This window comes from Hydra vulgaris, chromosome 12 (assembly GCF_038396675.1).
Source record: "Hydra vulgaris chromosome 12, alternate assembly HydraT2T_AEP".
NCBI classification, from domain to species: Eukaryota; Metazoa; Cnidaria; class Hydrozoa; order Anthoathecata; family Hydridae; genus Hydra; species Hydra vulgaris.
In genome coordinates this window covers 53039407-53065000 of record NC_088931.1, presented here as the reverse complement: position 1 = coordinate 53065000, position 25594 = coordinate 53039407, and the positions used below count along the sequence as shown (strand labels likewise).

The 25594-nt window shown below is 27.1% G+C and overlaps 1 protein-coding gene across 6 annotated transcripts in view; it reads right to left on the bottom strand.

The window, feature by feature from the left end:
* LOC100209743 (regulator of telomere elongation helicase 1) overlaps positions 1-25594 on the bottom strand; it is a 64950-nt gene that overhangs the window by 14876 nt on the left and 24480 nt on the right. For all 6 annotated transcript variants that reach the window (XR_010642517.1, XR_010642518.1, XM_065813682.1 and 3 more), the window contains exons 11-14: positions 24798-24870; positions 14221-14321; positions 9779-9837; positions 436-510 (exon numbers count right to left, since the gene is read on the bottom strand). Coding sequence is in view for 4 of the 6 variants with exons in the window: in XM_065813682.1 (XP_065669754.1) it covers positions 436-510; positions 9779-9837; positions 14221-14321; positions 24798-24870 (308 nt within the window). In the remaining 2 variants the exon portion in view is untranslated. The remainder of the gene's footprint in view (positions 1-435; positions 511-9778; positions 9838-14220; positions 14322-24797; positions 24871-25594) is intronic.

The following is a 25594-nucleotide window of genomic DNA, read 5'->3' as shown; positions in this document are numbered from 1 at the left end:
ATTTCAATCATTTATTTTAAAAAAGAATATTTTTCAAAAACATGTAAACACTTTTGTCGCATACTGTATATATATATATATCATTATCCTTCCATATTTTTTTAAAGTTGAGGTTTTTAAAGTAAAAATGAGGTCTTTAATCCACAACAAACAATTAACAACTTTATTAGAAAAAACAAAAAACAAAAAAAACAAAACAAAGAGTAATGAAACTATGATGTCATCAATGAGGTTTTGTGTAAGTTTAGGTATGCAACAGTATTAACTGATAAATTACAGCTTCCTAACTTAAAAATATAGTTTTTAACCTAACCCACTTGACCCAACTATAGCTAAGCACATTTATGTTTACTTTATGGTACTACTATTACTAAATTATTATACTATATTATGCTATACTAGTATATAGTAATATGATTTTAATGGGTAAATTACCTTGTAAAACCTTTGAGTTGAAAGATGATTTCTTGAAGTTTCACAGCTTGCTTCTGAAACTCTCATAAACATTGTCTATAAAATAAATAAAAACCATGTGTTTCATTTACCAAATTTACTCCCAACTATCTGGGATGATTCCCAACAACTATTTAAACTGGGAGTGAACACTTTAAGTCTCCTTTCACTCTCATTTAAACTGGGAGTGAAAAGAGAGTTTATGAACAAAGAAGCAGAAGTCTTAAAAAAAAAGTAATTTGTTTGAATCACAAAAGTAAATTGTTTGAATCATGAAAACAGGAAAGAATTCTAAAGCATTGATGTGAAAGGAAAAAAACTAGATTGATATAGGTATTCAGAGCAGCATGCCCTTACAAAAAAACCCAGCGAACAGCCATTCAAACTTCACTGGAAATGTAAAAGATCACTGGAAATTAACTGAATTCCCTGGGTTTTCCGCAAATTTTATAACTTCACTGAAAGTTTAACGAAAAATGTCATTATATTTCCAGTGATCTAAGACTTTAATGGAAATTTAGAGCTGTTTTTCCAATAATCAAAAACGTTCCTGGTTGTGTAACTAAATATTGTTATAACTTTTGCTAACTTTCTTGAAATTTGACAGATATAACTTCTTGAAATTATTTTTGCAAGTTTTGTAAAAAACGTTTTTTTGTAGCTACAGTTTCAGTTTCTACTATTTTAAGTACTACTCAATCTCCAAAACCACAGGTATGTTGTTCAGTAAGTTCACTTTATTAAAGCGAATACATATTCAACTTTATAATTTCACAAAAATTTATTTTCATGTCTTTATTGTAGATTATTGAAAATCATAGATAATAGCTGATTTTTCAATATATATATATATATATATATATATATATATATATATATATATATATATATATATACATATATATATATATACAAATATATATATATATACATATATATATATATATATATATATACACATATATATATATATATATATATATATATATATATATATATATATTATATATATATATATATATATATATATATATATATATATATATATATATATATAGATGAGGTATAAGATTTAATAGCAACTTATAGTTTACTTCAAAATTTTTCAAAATTATGTATTCATTTGTAATCTTTAAATTAATGTAAGTCTTCGTATTCACAATGTCTAAGTTTGCTGTTGTACAATGGTCTCACAACGAATCTGTCTCTGTTGAATGGGACACATCTGTACTTAACAGGGCTTTTTTTGTAAATAACAAAGAAGGTGACATAAGATACACAAAACTTAATAATCAAGATAAAGGCCCCATTGAGAAGGTTAAAGTTATATGTGTGGTTGGTAAATTTCAAATTTGAAAATGTTTTAAGTTTCTTTTGATATTTTATATTTACAGTAGTTAATTATTTCAATTGCGTATGTTTCCAACATTTTAGATATTTCCTATGACATTGTTTGTTGTATTACAAACATCTGTTTTTAAAGATATATTAACCATTTATAAATTAGTAATTACATATTTATATAATTTTAGACAGTATGGAAGAAGCATTATTGAAATAAGGCTCACTTCTCAAGAAAAAAAAAAAGATAAGAAGTTGCTAAACGTAACAAATGATATTGAGGTTTATATATTATGAAATTTACTTTGAACAATATCAGTTCAAACTTTAGATAAAACTTTGTTTACTTTTTAGGATTCTGTTAGAGTTAAATATAAAACAGTTCAGCAAATGGAGTTAATGTTGGCTTAAGTTTATTCTACTAATAGTTCCATTTATAAAAATGGCTTTAACTCTTCAATAATGGAAACATATTGAACTCAATCAATTTTGGAAAAGTAGACATATTTTTACAATGTCTAGAATACTCATTCTACAGCATTAAAAGAATATTTTGATAAAAAGCTAACAATGTTGTACAAAAAAATAGAAAGTAAACAACCATTTGTATTCTAAATAAAATACTGACACAGTTGAGATCAATTTTAGCAATTCTAGTTTTTTTTACATTAATAAGAATTTTATTATAAAATGTTTTATAAAAATTTTTTAAATAGAATGGTAATAACTAAACATTTGTGATTTCCTTTATCAGCTGTTTTATGACTATTATTATTCTAGTGTAATTCATCTTTCTTTTAAATATTCACTGCTTGTGTTTGACCATTCAGTAGATTTAAATGGCCAACTTTTAAATAGATATTCTACTTTGAAACTTTTATTTTACTCTAATTTTTATAATATCTTTTGTTTTACAATACCATCTGTTTAAAATACCCTTAGTTTTATAATACCCTATGTTTTTAAATGTATGGACTTTATTTTATTTTTAGGGCTTGTTGGCAAAGCAGGAGAAGGTGACTTAAGCAAAGAGTTCCCAAGAAAGAAAGTAAAAATGTTGACTTCCCAACCACTGACACCTCATTCAAAACCAATTCCATTACATTTGCAACCAACAAATTCCCAAACACAGCCTCTTTTATCACTAACATTACCAGCAACTCCTCCTTTCTCAACCTAATCCCAATCCAAACAGTTTTTTCAACTAATGACTCCATTAATGATCATCGCGATTCCTGTCTTTTTCTTAATAATCATAATTCGTTTCAAGAAAATTCATTCAATTCAATTGACTTCAATCAGCTTCAATTAGAAAACATTCAATCAACTTCAAATTCATTTCAAATGCTTTCTTCATCTTCTTTACTACCAGCATACTATATTCTGCTCCACAAACACCACCACCATTGTTGCATTTACAACCAACATTGCTAACAAATTCACACTTTCCACTATCGATGCATTAACAATTATCAGAACAAGTGCCAGCACATTTATTAGATTGCCATACAACACAGTCAACAGATTATATATGCAGTGACAAAGAAATCACTGAAAACATGATTCCTAATAGGGTCCTAACAGCACCCACAGGAAAAAAGCTGGTCAAACAGTTATTAGGCCATTTTTATGAAAGAAATAAGTTGGTGAATGCTTTGCTATCAGGAAAAAAAGACTCTTTAAAGTTTTCTGTTTCAAAAAAATTGACCTTGATCCAGCTGTGTTGCATTTAATAAAAGGTAAAAAAAGTATCAAATTTAAACACTTCTTATACTCTGGAATTCCAGAATCAATTCACCATCTGCTAATCTGCAATTTTTACAGAACTTATAATATGCAAGTTTCCAAACTTTTCAAAAAATGATGTCAGTATTGCAATCTGTGAAAAAATTAATGACGAGTGCAGAGCTTATTTTAAAGCAGGTATATTTTAATGCTGGTGTTACTTTTCGTGTTTAATTATAATTTTATATCTTCAGTTTTCATCATTAATTGTTAACATTATTTTGTTAAGACTATCATGTCCTTATTTTATTTTATAGAAAAACGATTAATAATAGGATTTTTTAATTTTTTAATTTTAACTTGCTTGTGATTTTTGTCTGATCTTTTTTATTTTTATTTTCTAATTAAAGTCTTGTATTTGTTATTATTGCTTTAGTATATTTTTTTGTATTAATTTTTTTGATTTCTGTATAATCTCTAATAATAACTAACTTTAATTGTCACATGTTTGGGCTAAACTTATATTTTAGTGTCACCAATCAAATTTTTTTATTGACTATTTATTGAGTAATGATTAATTTTTGAATAAAAATATATTTTTGTTTTTATAATTTATCCTTGGTTTTTAAAGTTATTTATGTTTTTACCCGTTTTATTTTTGCTTACTATTTTACTTTTTATTTTATGTATTATTTATTATATATGTTTTAATTATTATATATGTCCTTTATATATTGTATCATTTTTTTTTTTTAGCTCCAAAGACCCAAACGGAAGGGAATATGTCAAGTACTTCTTAAAAGACGAACTTACAATTTTCGTAATTTTTGTTTGTTTTGATAACTTGTCAGTAGAGAACCAACAGACCGCTGAACTCATTTATGATTTTTATGATAAAATATCCAATAAATAAAATTCTAAAAAGTTTAGATAAGGTATCAGAAAAAATAAACAAATTGGATTTATTAGAACAAAAAATATACCTACTGTCTTTTGGTTCTTAACTTATGAGCTACGCTTTTTTTTTTCATTCAAATGAAGTTTTTTAAACAAGCTCAGGCATGCTTATGCAAAATGATTTTGCTTTATTAAGGTTTTTTTATAAATTTTATTGATATATTATATTTTATGATTTGAATCTCTATATCACAACAGAAAAATACAACTATGATTTTTTGTTTTGTTGGTTTAAATGATTAAAATAGAAAAAAATTTAATAAGCTTAAAAAAATGTAAACCATTTAAATGCATCAAATAACACTATTAAGATAATTGTCTCGCTCTGTTTCTATATTTAAGTATAGAAACATGCATAATATATAGTAAAGACCCACAATATGCTTACATAAACTTTTTTTAACAAAATCTGAGCCAGGGTCAATAAAAAAAAACATTAAACCTAATATTAGTGAATTTACTTTTTATTTTTTGTTAAAAGTTTATGAAAGTTTGTATTCATACTTAAGATAATTTATGATTCATATATTGTATTTGAATTTTAAATCTCAATATTTTTAAATAAATATTATTTTAAACATTTTTATTTTTCTATGCCTAATTTGCTTTATTTCGCGCTTATCGGTTTTAACTATTTAAAATGTTTATGTACATTTTAAAAATGTATATCCTAAAAAACTACATCTTAAAAAATAAAGTTCCAGCGAATTCGCTAGAATTTTATTTTTTAGGATGAAAATTAGCTAGAAAAGATCACTGGAAGTTCGCTGGAAAATATCACTGGAAGTTCGCTGGGTTTTGGAACATTTTTTGTAAGAGTGGACTTTTCAGGGTGATGCTACAGTTTGGCAAAAAATATTAAATATATTTTTTTTACGAAATAGGAGTTCTTGAATCGCAAGATTTTTTTTAAAAGTTCTTCATTAATATAATGATTAAAGGTTATGCAAAAGGTAACAGCCTAAAACTTTCTGCATGTATCAATGAAACCAAAAATTTGGAAGGCTGAATCTTGTTCCAATTCAATCTGACTCAGGCAACCATTGCTATGCTTATTACCAGACATCTCTCATTGCTCTGAGCAGATGAATAATAATGCCAAAGAGGTACAGTTTCATTGGTGGTATGAGTTCCAAATTTAGTGCATTGGATGATTCAGAAGCAATAGGTTCATGGACCACATTTACAAAACTATTGGCTTGCTTAACATTGCTTTAAGAAGTTTTTAAAGCTTGAAAAGTTTCCAAAAAGAAACCAATTGTTCAAGAAGGTCCACAGCTTGAGAGATTTCTTTAATTAATGTTGCAATATGTGCAAAGGTGCATGTTTGCATGAGACTGAAGTCCACACAGAATGCTAGCTAATTTTATATCACAAGAAATAAAAAAGTTTAAAACATCAGCTTGAACCAAAAGCCAATGCTTGATGTTGCTGTAGTTTTCTGTAAGGTTCTCTGATGGAGTGACCAGAATTTGTGACAGACAACTGTGACATTTGTAACAGACAATTGACCAGAGTGACAGTTGATATTCTTGGCTAACTAAAAAGCTTTTGAGCACTCAATTTTTCCTGCAACTAAACTTTGTCCAAAAATATCAACAAAATATTTTTTTAACTAAAAATTAAAACCATTAGGCTTTAAAATAAATGAAATATGGTGTAACTCTCTGAGATTTTTCCAAAATTTAATCTTAAAATTTTGATGGTTTCTCCTGGTGTTGCATCCTTTTTTGCAATTAAATATGATGCTATTTGCTCAGCTGCAGCAACATATTGTGTGACATATGAGCTCAAGATTTTCTGGTAAGATTATAGGGCATCAGCTAATTATTAACCCTAACAACATATTGTGTGACATGTGAGCTCAAGATTTTCTGGTAAGATTTATATGGCATCAGCTAAATTTCTTTGCTGAAAGGAGATACTTGTTGTGACATATACCACTTTTTTATTTATATTACTTTGCGAAATTTTTTGATGTGTCAATGTCTAAGTTTAAACCACAAATGCAACTTAATGATAAATGAAGTGAATCCTTTTTCTATGAACCATAAAAATTTTATGAATGCTTTTCACTTTGACTTTTATTCTTGCTTAACAACAACAGAGATGATCAAAGACATTCTTGACATCTAAATTTTTCAAATGCAAATCCAAGAATTTCATTGCCAATAAATCTGTAGCCACTGGCTCCTGAATTTCCACTTGGTACTATAACAGACTTTGCTTTGCTTTTTGATATAAATACATTTACTTTTAAATACTTTTTCACTTTGAATATTTGCAGAGTACTTAGAAGATTACTTTTAATACAATTTATACCAAGATCTTTCTTGCTTACTCATTAATATATTTTTCCAACATCTTTCTTGCTTTTTCATTTCATAAAAGAAACAACTTTAAAGATGATTAGTAGAAATCTCAAAAAAAAATCTAAACTCAAAAAACAAACATTTTTCCTTATAAGAAAAAAAGTTTAGTGAGATAATAATTCTAAATTCTAAAAAAAGTTAACTGAGATAATAATTCTAAATTCTAAAAAAAGTTTAGCATGATAATAATTCTAAATATGAACATGAGACCAATAATACCTAAGGAGAACAAGAAAAACTAAACGCAAACTAAGATCAGTGAAAAGTCACAAATCAAGTCATGAAAATAAGTGATCAACTTAATTAGAAGGGTATTTACTACTTATCAATTTAATTAGAAGGGTATTTACTATTTATTATCAACTTAATTAGAAGTAATATTTTAAATAAGTGCAGTGGAGGAAGGAGAGCAATAATGAACAAAAAAGTTCATCAAAAAGAAAGGTGACTGAGTGAAGTAGTACTAAACAAAAGCACATAAAACTCAATCATAGATTGCAACCTTAATCCTACTAATCAACCCAAAATCATTACAAAAGGTTCTTTATTTGACCTTGACGATGTATACCAATAATACTAACAGGGACACCATCCATGCCCGAAAAGTAACTAATAATACTTTAATATTTTACAGCTGTTGAATCAGCTATTCTGAGTGCTGCCTCAGAATTTAGGAAACCTTACCATTGAGTAACTCAGTTTTAAAGCTGTACCCTTATCAAGACTGTCTTTATCCATATTATATATGCATAAATGAGTCTTTTATCTAACCACCTAGATCCAAGCAGGTATGGCTTCCATTACTGCCTCTCAAACTATCCTATGATTAGTCTACTCTCTAGATTTAGTTTCTTCATATAAAAGTTTTAAGATTATTAAATCAGTTCTTTTTAACCGCAGTATTAAAGTCATTCTCAAAGGCCTACACACTTCTTAATTTCCAGTAACTTTAGGAGTACTGCAAGGTTTTATAGGGACCCCTGCACTTACTACTCACCATGTCCCTGGTAGTACAGCACTCAACATATTTTTTTGTGCAGTGGCCTTGTTTGGCTTGTGTTTTAGAGATAACAGGTTAAGAAAAGGTTGTAAAAAAAAGAAAAAAAATGATTAGCTTCCTTGTCTCATTTTCCTACACAACCCAAATAGTTATTAAGATAAGAAATAAAATTTATCGTTTTTTCCCTCTTAAAACTTTGGCATATATTTTTTTACAATTAAGTTTACAATTTTAAAATGTTAAACTATAATTCAATACCAATGACTAAAAAAGATTTTACTTTTTGACATTACATTTTGTAATCTACTTTTTTTAGTTTAGATGAAGAAAAATTTAAAAACTGTAGCCTTATATACCCAACTATATCACAAACCTATACATACAGTATTGTGAATAAGTTTTAGACCACTTTTATAATTAGACGTATTTACAACTTTTTTCCTATGTAATTTTTTTAAAGTGCACTTAATTTTAATAATATATAAGAAAAGTTGAAAGAATATATTATTTTGAATAAATAAACAAAATTGATGAGAAAAAATGAGGGATTTGTTTGTTTATTTATTAAAACGATGTGTCATAACAACTACTTCCAAAACAGGATATTCGAAGAATGCTGTTGCAGAAATCATTGAAAAGTTTAGAGAAACTGACTCCCTTGAAGATAGAAAGAAAAGTGGTAGACCTCCTAAGCTAACAAAAGATGACAAAAATATTCGAAAACCATTATTACGGTGTGGCAATAAAGAAAAATGACTTAAATATGCAAAACAACACAAAGATTGGGCCCAGGAAATGTTTAATCAGGTTCTTTACATTGATGAGCCCAAATTCGAAATTTTTGGAACAAAAGGATGCCAATATGTTTGAAGAAGAATTGAAGGAGCCTATCAGCCAGAGTGTTTAAACCCTATTATTAAACACAGAGAAGGCTCTTTACAAGTTTGGGGCTGTTTATCTTTATCTGGAGTAGGTGATTTGATCAAAATAGGGGAGCGACTCACCGGGGAACATTATGTGGATATCCTAAAGCACCATGATGTATCATCCGGAATGAGACTAATAGGTCATAATTTTATTCTGCAGCAGGACAATGACCCAAAACAATGTTCCCGAGTGGCAAAAAATTATTTAAATGAAATGGCAGAGGAAGGAGTACTGGAATTGATGACCTGGCCTCCCCAGAGTCAAGTTTTGAATATAATTGAGCATATTTGGGATTACCTGGACAGAAAGAAGGTCGAACATGCTCCCCAAAATGCTGAAGAATGTTTTGAAGTACTTCAAGGAGAATGGCACAACATACCCCAAGATTTTATAACTAACTTGTATGAATCTATTGCCCAGCAAATATTGGCTGGGATTGAGGCAAAAGGAGGACAAGGTAAATATTAAGAGTTTTTTATGATGTTTGACATGAAAAAGTTTGTAATTGTTCCATATTTTGTGTAAAATACATGTGTTTTAATAAGTTTATAATTTAGAACTACAAACTTGAATATTAGAGAAGAATTCTCCGGGATTTTTTGAAAAAATGTAAGTGGTCTAAAACTTATTCACAGTACTATATATTTTATATATATATATAAAATATATAGTACTATTGAAATATATATATATATATATATATATATATATATATATATATATATATATATATATATATACATATATATATATATATATATATATATATATATATATATATATATATATATATATATATATATATATATATATATATATATATAATAAATTAAATCTAATAAAACACTGAGTTGATAATTACAAACATTTCATTAAAAATAAACCAACAGAAGCAATTTTATTAAAAGCAATGTTATTAGAAAAAAAAAAAGTAATTTTATAAAAAAAATAAACCAACAAAAAAAAAGCAAAAAATAAAACAACATCTTATTAAAACAAATACCTTTAATGCAGAAGAGAACTTATCAAGGGCATAATTTTTTCCTCCAAAGGCTTTTGATTCTGAAAAAAGATAATGTAACATATATATCAATAATAATTCAGTATTAAAATTTTTTTTTAATGTTTAAGGTATATGGTTCCACATTTGTGTAGTTTGTGTGGATTTCTATAAAACCACTTTCTTATTTAAATATTATGGAGGATTTAAAGCAAATTTTACAACCAGATACCCTACTTAACTTTGAACTGTTATATGTTTATTGTTTATTTTTAACTGTTATATGTTTATTGTAATACTAACACTAAGAGGATTACTATTCAAGGTTTATGAGCTTTGTACCCTCTCCCATAATTAAAATAGGGTTTTATATAAAAGTATTTCATATACAAGCTAAGTTGTCTTCACCTATCCTAAAATTTTATAAATGAAAAGAAAAACAACTATGAGAAATTATAATTACAAAGGAAATTACAAAGATTAAAAAATTTTAATGACAAACGTTGCTCAAATTTGTTCTTCTCCAAATGAAGAAGACTTAAAGTTGCTCTTTGCAATTGAGATTTAATTAAGTACCTTCTAAACATAACCTTTTGTCATCAGGAAGATCCATATGATAAGGAGTTATGTTCAGAAAAAATTCTTTTCATACACATTAAAAAGAGTAAAAGTGTAATCAAGTGAAAATTTTTTTCGCAACAAATGAACCAAAAGAATAAAAAAATTTTTTTTAGAAAAGAGAGTTTTCATAATCAGATTACTTTTTTTTTTAGTGTTTCAGAAATAAACAAGTTAATAAAAAAAGTCTTAATGGCAAATAGATGTTAGGAATTGAACTAAAAGTTTGACAAAAATTTTTGTGCAAATGATCTTCAGGAATATCTTTAATTGACTCACCTTTATAATCTCGAAATCTTTCTAGACATTTGTCTAATCTTTTATTATTACCTTATAAATTCTTATAGCTTTAATTCTATGTTTCCTATTTTTCAACTGAGGCTGACGAGTTTGTGTTGCATGAAAGTAAACATTTTTTCTGTTTATCGCCATATAAAAATAAAAATGTTTTTTGTTTCTTTATTTTTTCTTTAATTTTATCAAAATTCTGATCTTTACTTTTAGTGCTATGTAATTCCCAATCTTAACCGTATTAGAACAACATGCAGATAGGATTGTAATCTCTTAGAAAGTATAAATTTATGACCCGCTATGTAACATTACTGATTTACTGTAGTTCAATATTAGGCTATATAAAAAAAAAAGTCTTATCATTTTTAGTTGCAATATATTCAATTGATTCATCTTTAAATCTTGGATTCTTTCTTGACATTTGTCTAATTTTTTATTATCACCTTATAAATTCTTATAGCTTTAATTCTGTTTCCTATTTTTTATCTGAGGCTGATGAGTTCGTGTTGCATCAAGTTAAACAGATTTTTTCTGTTTATCGTTTTATGAGAAATTATATATAAAATAAGGATAAAAGCAAATGGTAACTAGGACTGTTTCAAGTAACTTAAGTACTTAAGTAATTGTTTAAACGAGTCAATTACTTGAGTAAATTTTTATTAGATAAGTAAAATCAAGTAATTTTTTTTTTAATTTAATCAAAAGGAAGTTGGTATTTTATAAAAATTTTTATAAAATTTTGATGATTTCTTGGTTTTGTTAAATATCTCAAGTTTACCAGTTCTTTCAAAAATTTTCAAGTATGCTTCGAGTCATTTTTTAAAATTCGTCATAAGTTTTAAATAATAACTTTTTAAACTTTTTCAAATATTTGGTACTTTTTTAAGTAAATGTCACTCTTAGATATTTATTTATTTTTATTTATTTTGTTATATATGTTAAATTTGCTGAAAAAAGATTATATTTAAGACTATCGAAAGGAAAAAGAATTTATAGCAGGAGATATTTATAAAATATAACAAGTTATAGCAGGAGATATTTTTAAGTTCTTACAATCTAAAAGATCATACAGTTGAATGTAAAACTTATGTTGAAACTAAATAACATTTACAAAAAAAAAAGTAAGACTGAAGAACTTCACCTTTTCTTAGCTCTAAATTCTAATTTAATAAGGAACAAGGCTTACTTAAATGATTTAGATTGCATTAAAAAAGAAATGGCTGAATTTCTGAAATGTGGTAGTGGTGAAGTTGTAGAGCCCTTGCCTTGTAAGCAGGAGGTTTGCAGTTCCCACTAAGTCCTTGGAAGTACTGCGTTTAACATAGTTTCTCTGCAGAGTGGCCTTGTTTGTCAAGGTTTGTGTTTCGGAAATAAAAAGTTGAGAGAGGGTTGTAACCAAAATTTAAAAAAAAAAAAAAAAAAAATAGCTTCCTCAACTGAAGTTGCCCCCTCGGCCTTAGGAAGGTAAATATTAGAAAAGTATCGAAGCACCAAATGACTCTCTGAAAATGCTTAAAAAATTGCACTGTACTTCAAAGATTTTAGCACCATTATAAGTTGTTGCCGAAAGATGTTTTAGTGCGTCTGGACTTTTATTTTATTTATTACATATTTGAAAAGTGATCAATTGATCAAAAAATTATGTTTTTAGCGTTCTATCTTGAAAATTTAGTTACGCTATGATTTGTTATAGCTATATGGTACTATGAAACAAAAATGGATGTAATATTTCATTGTTAGGAAAATAACTAAAAATACTTAAAATTACTTAAGTTACTGAAGTAATTTTAAAAAAATTACTTAAGTAATTATTTCCCATTACTTGAACACCCTTAATGGTAACATGGTATTAATTATATATAAATTATACATAAATGAATATTTCTGGTTAAAGGGTGTACATTATGAATTAACATAAACTTATAAAACTAATAAACAAATTTCCAATGAAATAGCAAATAACTAGAATCGGAACTAGGTTCATTTTTATATGGTATATTACAAAGTAATTTTATACGGTATACAAGATACACGTGATCAGTGACTAAATCTTGTTCTCTTTACTACCTGCTTTTATACCGGGAACCTGTTCAATTGTTTCAATAACTATTCACCTAACACTTACTCTAAGAAAATATCATCTTTTTCTCTGAGGCTATTATGGTTGAATATGTTCCGTAAAGTAACTGAGTTTTTTCACTTTTATAATCTTGATTTTTTTCTGGACATCTGTCTAATTTTTTATATTAACCTTATAAATTCTTATAGCTTTAATTCTATGTCTCCTATTTTTAAACTGAGACTGACGAGTTCGTGTTGCATGAAGGTAAACAGATTCTGTTTATCGCCAATGAGAAAAAATTAACACTACCCTGTCATGGGGTAGGTAGGTGCAAAGAGATCAACAACTTCTTTCAAAAAATAACAATGACAAAGTACAAACCCTTTAACAAAAAGTGTTTTTTGTCTCTTTATTTTTTCTTTAATTTTATCTTTATTTTTTGTGCTATGTTATAACCAATCTAATATAAGATATAATTTTTTATTTTATAATTATTTTAACTTCATTTAATACCAATTTTATTTCAAATGATGTATAGTTTTTTTATAATCATTTTAAAAAATTTTTAAATTAACATAAATTATTAAATGATTATTAGGAAAAAATTATTCCAAAATATTTCAGGAGATTTGAAGATAAAAAATCATACTTTCCAGAATTTTTAGAACACTTTTAAAAACCTTGAACATTCTAAGGCTGAGGACACTATGATAATGGAATTTGGGACTAGAATTAACTTAACATGTGGAAATTTTTTTTCGTTTTGTAATCTAAATCAGAAACTCCAAACGAAATAAAGTTAAAAACATATATCATCAAGTTTATATTAAAAATTTATACCCAATTTAATAACAAAATATATAAAAACTGGATAAATAACTTTGATAAATGAAGTTTTATATTTTTATAAACTGTGTTCATCACTCTAAAGCTGACTGCTATTTGTTATTTTGTTAAATACTGTTATTTTGGCATTAAAACTTATCCCTTAGCATACAATATGCAAAGAGATTACAAGCATCTTATAGCTTTTTAACAACTGAAAATATTTTTTAAAATTAGTAGAAGAAAAAGTATAACAAGGTTATTATTGAGAAAAACCTGAATAATATTTAATATACTCAAAGAAAAAGTATAACAAGGTTATTATTGAGAAAAACCTGAATAATATTTAATATACTCAAGGTTATTATTAAGAAAAACCTGAATAATATTTAATATACTCAAGGTTATTATTGAGAAAAACCTGAATAATATTTAATATTTTCAAATATAGCTACAACCAAAGAATAAAAGTATTCAAAAATATTTATCTGAAATTAAATAAAGCACTTAAGGTTAACAGAAAAGTATTTTGTGGTTACAGTAAAAATGTTTCAACTTTCTGTAAAATGCAGATTAAAAGTTTGAAGTTATCTACTAATTATTTTAAATTTATTTATAAATCTTGTCAATCTCTAAAAAGGAAACTTACTTGAAGATGCCAGGACTCCACTCATTTTTTCCAAAGTTTCAAGAATTTGTTCTTTTGAGTTGTTAGTCACATTAAATTTTGCAAGTTCATCAAACAAAAAACTAAACAAGTAATATTTTTCTATTTGTTTTATATGATAAGTTTTTATGTACAAATTTGTATCAAAGTATTCAACAAAAATATTCACAAACACAAAGATAACATTTTTATTTTAATTCCTGAAACTAAGATTATCTGAGATATATACTATAAAATATAAGATAAAAAATATCATAACTTTTATAATATTTCATATCTCATGTTTATACTATTTCAGCTTTTAATGTATATATATACTATAACAACCTTTAACATATATGTATACACTATTACAACTTTTAACATATATGTATATACTATTACAACTTTCAACATATATGTATATACTATTACAACTTTTAATATATATGTATATACTATTACAACTTGTAACATTTATGTATATACTATTACAACTTTTAATTAAACTACATTTATATATTTAATTTTAGACCTGGGTTAAAGTTACAAATTTATATATTTAAATTTAGACCTGGTTTAAAGTTACAAAATTTTAATAAATAAAATATAATATCTAACAAACTATTTTCCGAAAACATTCTTACTATCAATTAAACCAAAATAACAGTCAGTCATTTTGACTTTAATTGAGTCAGTTATCTTGGCTTTATTAAACTTATTACAAATATAAAAAAAGTTTGAGTTACTAAATTTTCTGCTGACATATTGACATACCTTATCTCACCCCATTCTCCCCTAACTGAGAAATAGAGAAAATGCGTAGATAAAAAGTAAATTATTTTGGGGTTTTCTTATGAACCTCTCAAAAGCTTTTGATTGCATTCTGCAAGCATAGCTTTTCGCAAAATTGAATGCTTAAAAATCCATTATAGATTATCTAACACATCTTAGCAAAGAAACCGCATCTTAGCAACAGAAAACAAAGAGTAAAAGCAAAAGATTTAGTCAGTTATTTTGGCTTTTTTTGGCGTTATTTTTAGAACTAAAAATAATATAAAACATAACATGTTTCTAGAAAAAGGTGTAAAAAAATAAAAATTAAAAAGTATGTGAATGTATTATGTAATAGACTAAAAGAATCCAATATGTGAATCTATTATGTGATGAGCTAAAATAATGCAATGTGTGAATGTATATATAATTAAAATCAAATTTAAAATTTAAATACAGTTATGTTTTTCCGTGTCTTTTAAGACAAGATGATTATCTTAATAATTTAATATTCTGCTTAAATAATATTCTAACTAATAATGAATAATTCTTTTTATGAACTTTAATCAGAATAATTTAATATTCTGTATATATAATGTATATATAAATCTACCCTTAGGGAGATAAAATAATAAATAGAAGAATAAAATAGAAAATGAATTTAAAAATTGTTAAATATTCCAGTTGGGAAGACAACTAAGATATAACATAAACTAAACCTACTAGCCACATAACCTACCAGTCACTTAGACACAAAACTTACCAGTCATTTGACATACCAGTCATTACTACACACCTACATTTTGTGTAAAACAGCTGTATAATGATCAAACAAACAGCAAAAAATATTATATTTCGCTGTGTGCAGATAATCAGCAACAATTTTGTTCTTCCCGACAACCTTACAGGCCTTGTTACGAGATTTCGCTGCATAACAAAAACGCGTAACGCATTTCAAAGTAACTCAACTCAGCAAATATATTTTGTATTGTTAGAAGTTATATTGCATCACTAGCGTCTTTTTAAGTACCACATTGTAATTAAAGTTATTTTATTAATGCAGTAAAAATTATACAGACAGTTTTTTTTTCTCACTATAACAAAAGTTACAAATAAAATCTAAGTTCCTATTTAAAAAATCGTTTTTATCATTTTTTTCAAATAGGAACTAAATTTTATTTTGAAAAAAATATTTTTTTCATAAAACGTAACATAATATTTGTATATTCTTTTATAATTTTACAGTTGATTTTTGGTTATTTTATTAACTGTTAATAATAATAATAATAATAATAATAATAATAATAATAATAATAATAATAATAATAATGTTTTTAAACAATAAAGAGTTTTTTATTATTATCAGTTACCAAAAACATATTCGTGATCATAATTTATTTTCATAAACTAAACAAACGCATTAAAACTTTACGTTATTGAATTGACAATAAACAAAATATCTTATTAATAAAATATTTACATCAAAATAAATCGTGCATTTTTTAAACTATTATGACAAAAAATAATTCATATATTTAAAAGGAATTTATATATTTAATTCCTTAAGATAAAACTTAAACCACTTTATTTTCTTTAACTAATTTTTAACAACAACAAAAAAAATTATTAAACAAACTGTTTCTTTAACAAAAAATCTATTAGTTTACAATTGCAGTTAAATGATTTTGCTTACGACTTTATTTCTTCTGAACAAACGTCAAATAAACGATATCAAAAGATAATTTGAATATTCTTATTTAATATAAACTTTTATGAGCTTGAAACTGAAAATGATTGAGATTCTTTAATTCAATCAGCTAAATTTCTTAAAAATAAAGTTTTCATGTCACCAAAAACAGCTGCATTTCTAATACATAAACTGTTGTATTTTTCTTTACTGTTACTGTTGTTATGTCCAGCATATATTTAATAACTTTAACTTGAGGTATCAGTTTTATTTGTAAAAGAACTTTATTTAGCTGCAGAAGTGGTCAAATATTGCAAAAGCAAGTTGTTATCAATCCAGAATGAAGTAATAAGTAAGATAATTTGAAAACCTCAAATTTGGCTGAAAGAAAATACTGAAGTAAATAAAGTACTGAAGTAAATGAAGTACTGAAGTAAATGAAGTACTGAAGTAAATGAAGTACTGAAGTAAATGAAGTACTGAAGTAAATGAAGTACTGAAGTAAATGAAGTACTGAAGTAACTGAAGTACTGAAGTAACTGGTTCTTTGATTTTGATTTGGCTGAAGTTTTTATCATATGCATAATAAACTTCCAAGTTTAAAATTTTACCCGCATATACATCAATATCATAAAATTACACTATGTATCACAATTTTTGTTCCTGGCTTATAAGTGTTATATTTCAGTTGCTTATGTCTAAAATATGTCAAAAAATGACTTCATTAAGCACAAACTTTGCTTACACGACAACAGCACAAAGAAAACTTGTTTTTGTGAAAATATAATGATTTTTATTTTCCTTATTATCATCGAGTAAAAACAAAAATTGCACAAGGAATAGACAAACACAGTCGGAAAGCACTTAACAAGGTTCAGAAATGTTTAGATTTTCTAGATTTACGATTGTACTGTGAATCACTCTCTTGAAGTAGCTCCCAAATGTAGTCCCCCATCATGTTTTCGTTATACTGTCCTTGGTAACAACTTTCAAAGTCCAACATATCTTGATGAAAGCGCTCGCCTCGCTTCTTGGAGTAAGTGCCCATGTTTCTCCTTGAATTTGTTGAGATGCGAATCAAAGATATAGACTTTCAGAGACATTCTGCATCCCATTTTGGCATGATTCTTTATGAGAGTCTGCCTTAACTCCACATAAATTTCAGCTTTGTGATTACCTAGTAAGCCCTGAACAACTGCAATGAAACTGATCCAAGCCCTTCTCTCCGTTCTGTTCAACAGCTTTGCGAAATCCTCAAATTCGATGATCTTCTTGATCTGTGGTCCAACAAATATACCAGCCTTGACCTGACCTTAGCCTTGGACAGCTTTAGTAAAAGATCTTGAAGGTATTGAAATGCTGCTGACTCCTTGTCAAGAGCAGTGACAAATTGCTTAATAAGGCCTAACTTGATATACAGTGGTAGCATAAGCACTTTATGAAGTTCTACCAACGGCTCCCACCTCACGTCGCTCTTCCAAACAGAAACTTCTGTCCGTTGCGACCAGTCCTTTGTGCGAGAATGTGCCTTAGAGTCACAGCTGTCTCAGAGACAGGGGAAACGCGGAAATTTTGTGAAACCTCCTTAAAGACCCATGAGGAATAACAACATTTTGAGTCAACAATGACTTCCTATCCGTCTCCATCATACTTTAATGCACTCCATAACATTTTGACACTAGCGTAGCCCTCTTTGAGATGCATAAAGTGGGCCATCAGGAGAGATGAGTAGTTGTTTTTATTGCGAAGCAACATGGCTTTAAAGCTCTGGGATGAACTGTCTATGAATAAACAGCATTCAATAGGATTACATGCAATACCTATAGCCTGGAATAGACCAGCAACATTGTTGCAGAAGCACAGCCCATCACGCTGACTGAAAAAGTTGGAGAATCTTTGATACTGTTTCCTCTGATCTGTGACTTGTGCATTTTGTTAAACAAGTTCCACTGTTTGAGTCTGAATATCAGATGCTAAGCATTCGATTTCATAAGCCCAAGGGACCTTGGGCTTATGAAATCGTTATGATTAAAATCGTTAAAATTAAATTGTTCACGTCTTTACCTGTAACATAGCACATAATAATACATAAGAACTATTATAATTTGAGAACAGGAAATTTCAAAATATGGAACAATTTCAATATGGAACATATTTTTCTACAGTACAGGACTTATGACAAAACTTTGCAAATTACAACTCCTTGAAATGAACTAGATAGATGAAATTTTATGAGAATAAATTAAAACACATCTAAGTGAGAAGCAACTGTTCAATTTACCTTCAAGTTTTTTCTTGCAATATTTGCATGTGAAATGCAGTGCCCAAGATTTGTCTTGGTCCCTGACCAGCATGCCAAAGTTTGCCTTGTAGGCCTCGCACATTATATGACTTACTTCGACAAAATACTTTTTTGCTCTTGTCTTTATGAATAATCTAGACATGTAGCAGAATGAATCAGCTGGATGCAAGCAACCTGTTGATGCCATATCAAATAAATAACTTCAATTACAAATGGTCATTCTTTCAGTCTGCAATAACACAAATTAGAATCTTGGCTCGAGACACCGTTGCTTTAATACTTGTACAGCTACTTTTGGAACATTCAAGAAAGTTCTAGAAAGTTTTGAGAGTTTCTTCAAAGTTCTGGAAGTTTTTTGAACATTCTAGAGTGTTTAGGAGAATTGTAGAAACACAGAGGCGTGGTGGCCCCAGAGGCTATGCGGGATTCCCGCATGGGCTTTTCACTTTTTCATCTAAATATGGGCCTTTTGGCAAATTTTGATTTTTTTAAAATTTTATAGAAATTCCACAATCATTTACAATATTTCTGTTTACAAAAATTAAATTTTATTAATCACTTGATATAAAGTCTTTAGCTTTGAGCGCAATTATATTAGTATTTTGCATAATAATAATATTGCTCTGAAAACAAAGTAGATGTTTTAAGACGCATTATGATATATTTTTTTCATAAGAAAAATTATGAACCCATAAATGGTTTTTAACGATCGTAATGTTGACGAAATAAATTTAAATAAGTCTACATACCCAACAATAATAATAGCTATTATTATATAATTAAATTAACTTAAATTAACTTAATTTAAAAATTTAACCCCAAAACATTTTTCTTTAATAAATTAAATCGCAATACAATTACAATATAGTAATTGTATAGCGTTTTAATTCATTTAAGAAAAATGTTTTGGTGTTAAATTTTAAATTAAGTTTTATATAAATAAGTATCGAACATATGTTTTGCATTTTTGTAACGTTTCGAAACAGATATAAACTTGTTTTATGATAAATAAAGTTTTTTATTTTTATACAGTTTATATTATTGTATGTTAAATAAAGAATTCACTCCGTAATATCCTGTCCTCAGACAGATTAAAAAAAGGAATACATATTTAAATATAAAGTATATATTAAAAAAAACTATCCGAGTAGAAGGCGGCGTCGTTCATGGCTTCCTGCTGCAAATATATTAACAATTTTATCTAAAGGGATTTCCTCTAAAATATCCGCATTGTAGTAACATAGTAACGTATCTCGCGTATGTTCCTGGGTCAATTTGTTTCTTAATTTGTTTTTTACATGTTTAAGAGCGAAAAATACTCTCTCGCACTCATATCAACACTTATCGTCAAAATATGGTGATATATATGAAACGTATTTTTTATTGCCAAAGATCCGCCTAATGCTCTCCGTTGCAGAATATATCTAAAGTATGGAAAAATAACCATAATTAATTTTAAAATAAAATAAATAACTGAACATAATAAAATATGAAAAACTTACTTGTAAGTGCATACAAGACATTGGTGCACAATATGATTCTTTTCTTTATGAGCTCCTGTTTTGTAGTCATTTTCTGCCAATACGCGTTCTTTGTTATCTGAATTTTCTGCTTCGCTATCTTCCATTTCATTGTCGTCATTCAGTATCCCGATTCAACGTGAGCCAAGAGCTTTCAAATAGAGTCGAAGTATTTTGAGTTCTTGTCCAAGACTAACACAATCAATGTTGTTCAATGATGGGAATTTTGCGATATATGTATTGAAATTGTACGCATCAATTTCTTTGTCAGTCTTACAAATCAGCATATTTGGACATACAATTGAACACAAAGTATTCAAATCTTCGCATCCTTTATCACTAAATCTAGCACGCATCTCTGTCAGTATATTACCGAATATTAAAGAACGTATTTCTTGAAATGTTGATCTCGGAAACGCATATAGCTGTTTCATACGGACACTGCCACCACCGTTTCCGTATGCTATACTTAAACGTTCTAAATCATTTTTCAACTCTGAGTTTTCAGGATCTAATTTCATGATACCATATATATTTCTTTGAAGTACCTATAAATATAATAGTTAACATGCAAATATTTTAACATTAGAATGTATATGTATCAAAATATTCTTTTAACAAGGTTAAATAATTATGAAGCAATCAAACAAGATAATTCAAAGTAATTTAATATTGATATTATTACCTTGCAATTTGAATCAGCATATCTCCAGAAGTGGTCAAATTTTTTTCCAGTTTCTTCCAATTTCAACAGGGTTGCAGAGATTAATTGATTCACGCTGGAATAATCGCTGAAACAAAGGTGTCGTTTCTAAGCCAGGTAATTTTTGATCCTCTGCCAACTGCACCATTTTTTTATGCTTTTAAGAACAAAACGGTTTTGGTCTACAACTGTTTTAATCCCTTGGTCTTGAAGGTGACGAGTGGATTTTCCTGCTTTAGAGATAAAGAATGCGTCTAATGCTGCAGAGTGCGCAACTGATAGCTCATGTCTATTAATGTTGTGTTGATAGTGTGATCTTCCGGTTGGGTCTAACGGACATCCAGTCACGAAAAGGTTGTTAGCATCACCATTAAAACATATACATACACTGCAAAAATATTTCTCTCTCTTCCGGTTAAAGCTGAGCCATGTACGTACAGTTTCATCTTGTTCGTTATCAATATTGCGTTTATAACCTCTGGATACTGTATTCTTTACAGAGCTTGGTTGAATTGGATGGGCTGAGCCTACAAGTTATAAAACTTACCTCTTGTCCCGTTGCTGGCCTTTGCCAAAGTTTAATTGAATCATCTATGTTATCCAATTTTTGGAGGGATTGAATACTAATATGGTCTGACGTTTTCGAAATTGAAAAGTCAACTGAATTAATGTGACTAGAAACCTCGTCTGTAATTGCTTCAAAGGTATCATTGGAATCAGATGGTATAGGAGTAGTTGATGATGATGCAAAGAATCCAGGGAGAGTTTTTTGTCCCGATTGCAACATCTTTAACTCAGCTTGTTTTTTTTCTTTCTTCTTTTCCCATCCGGATTTCTGTTTTTTCATATTTTTCTGGAAAAAAAATTTTCAAAATGATAAATCACACACTAATACACACATAATTAAAATTAAACAAAATTTAGAATACATTTACAATTATAAATGAACAAAAAAAAAAAGTACCTTTTAAGTGCTTTGTTCGAATCTTTGTTGAAATATTATAATAAAAAAATATCTTATTAGTAAATCTGTTACTCATATCGTTTTACTCACTGAGTCAATTTTTATGAGTATTTAAACATGTCAATAACAATTAAGATAACCATAAAATTACTCCCCGCTATCAATTAAAATAACTTGCACACGTTTTTAATATGTAACTCCTACGACTTTAAAAATATGTATAACATAAATAACCTTTTAAAAATAGCGTAAAACCATATTATTTAACGAACTTATTTTAATTGAGGTGTGGGAGTACCGCAAATATTTTCAAATAAAATTTGATATTACAACTATACACTTTATATATTTACAACACATTTTTATTACTATTAATTATAGGTAAGTTTAAAATGAATTATAAAGATTCCATGGCTTTAAATTTTTTTATTTTCATTATTTTATTTTTGTTTTTTTTTTGAAATGAAAAAACAATAGAATAGCATTTTTTTTAAAATATGAAATACTTTTCAATTAAATAACTGCTAAATAAAACTACGTTATAAAAACTTTTATGTTTAAATTATGTCAATAACGGCACCATTTTTAGAGCGGCATTTTTGCTGTTGTGAGTTAATGCGAAAATGTTAAGAAAGGTTAAAACACCGAACTAATCGAAAGCATAAACTATCTATAAAAATAATTTCTTATTTTTCAAGATTTTCAATATTTAATTTAGAATAAAATTATGTATAATTTAAAAAAATTTATATTATTATACAATAAAATATATATTATTATATAATAATAGAAAAATTAAAATCTTTGATTTTTAATTTTGTGTTGGGCTATGTTCTTCAAACAATAAAATACTAATCGTATTTGCTTGCGGTAAAGTTGTGTTTTAAGAAAATCAACACAAAAACGTGGTCGCTATATCTTGTTGTAGCCATTTTTTATTTTGAAGTATTACAAGCAATACTATTAATTACATATAGTATTATCTCAACTTGTTAGTTTGTATTAATGATTTATTAGAATAAAGTCAGTTCTTATATATATATATGTATATATGTATATTTTTTTTTCGTATGGGCCTTTACATCAAGCATATATGGTATAATCCCGCATAGATAGGCCTTTTAATAAAAATCCCGCATGGGTTTTTTAGAGCCACCACGCCCCTGTAGAAACATCTGGACAACTCTAGCAGTTCAGGAATATTATAGGAGGAACTTTGCAAAGCAAACCAAGAGTTTTCACGAAAACCCGCAAATAATATTATTATGCCTTAGTTAATATTAATGTTAATTAATATTAATGTGCCTAACTGTGCTTCTTTTTGCTATTTCATTTATCAGAAGCACAACAACTTTATTAATATGGTAGTGGTGTAGTGGTAGAACGCTGGCTTCATAAGCGAAAGGTTCCGAGTTCGATTCCCACCATGTCCCTGGTAGTACTGCTCTTAACTTGTTTCTCTGCGCAGCAAACTTATTCGTCAAGGCTCGTGTTTTGGAGTTATAGAGTTGAGAGAGGGTTTGTAACCACAACTAAGTAGCCTCCTTGTCTTTAGTGGCTTTCTCGGCCTTGGGGAGGTAAATTAATTTAAAAAAATTTTAAAAATTACTATTTTTGTTTAATAAAGATTTTAAAGATTTTAAACTCTACATGTCTGTGTTTGTACTGATCTATGAATAAGAATATGGTAAAAGATAATATTTTTGGCTAATTGACTGGCTTTTGTATTTTATTTCATTGAGTTTGTCATTAAACCATTAGACAAAAACTTCTCTTTTGCATAATTTCTCAAATAGACTAAATTATTCTCCAATAATTTTTTTTTCTCTATTACAGCCAATACTAAAAAACTATGTGAGAAATCGGAACAAAAACCATCTAAGCAATGAAACAAAATATTGTAATATCTAAAATGTGTTAAGTAATTTTTACTTTTAAAAATATGCATTTGCTATTATATATTTTTTGCTTATATCTTTTAAGGTTACCGTTACTTAAACTATTTCATGATTTAAATAATGTTAACCTCTATAAAAAATTTAATATATTTTTTTTACATATATAATACATTCATAACTTTTTAGCAATAAAATCAACTTGATTCTCACTTTTATAACCAGTTTTACAGTATACTACAGGTATTACCCATTTTATGAATTTAAAATAAATTTTATATGAAGTTATTTGAGATATTTTATTTAAGTCCATAAGTAATTTTAATTTCCATTCTACAAAGCAAGAGATCTGATGGTGTAATTACAACATCAGATATTACGCCATGCAGGTAAATGAGTACTCTACCACCACACTACTATTGTATAAGTAAAATTTTAACTCTTTTTTTTAACTTCTATCTTTCTATCTTATTAACTATAAATATCTTGTTAACTGCTAATCCCCCCCCCTCAAAAAAAAAAAAAAAACCACCAAATCCATAGATACCAAATTTTAACAACAATATAAAAAATCATCGAAAAAAACCTTTCTACTTTTAACATAAAACACAATGTTAAAAGTATAAAACATAATGTTATCAGCTAATACTTATCAGCATAAAACTAAAAACTTTAAAATTGAAATTTGTAAAATTACAAACATGTAAAAATTTTAAAGAAACGTTATAAAATTACCTGGCTGGTTTTGTAGCAGAACCATTTGTTAGGGGTATGTCACATATAAATGTCTCCAAATTTAAAAATAATGCTTGAGTTTAATGAAAAATAAGTTGAAATTAAAATAAATTAAAAATATGGCAAATATATATATATATATATATATATATATATATATATATATATATATATATATATATATATATATATATATATATAAACTATTCAGTTTATATTATATCATTTTTACTATTTAATATGTTATTAGATTCTGATGAATACAATATATGCAGAAAATGGGTTACCTAGAAATAAATTTAAAGAACAAACAAGAACAATAAAGTTATTAATAATTTTTATTTAAATAAATGTTGAAAGTATTTACCCACAATTCACACAAAATTAAATTTTTGATCACCAATTATGCAAGTGTATATAAAAAAGAGAAAGAGGTGTATCCTTCCAACAATGTGACCAAGGATCAAGCTTTTCTGCTAAATCAGATGCAACTAAATTTACTAAAGCATTCTTGTACCCATTCCAAAAGCAAAAGAATATTATTAGAAGACCCAGCCCAAGTATAATAACAAAATTCTATACAATATAAGAGATTTCTAAAGATAGAAAACAGAATGAGGAATAAGAAAATGAAGTATGATAAAAAGTTGTCTTTAAAATCAAAAAGAAAATGAGATACGATAAAAAGAGGAATTTGTCTTTGTTAATGAAACGATTAAAGATTTTTAATACTAAATAATCTTTTGATAAACTTTTATTGATGTAAACTATTTTTCAAAATATATTGAATAGTAATT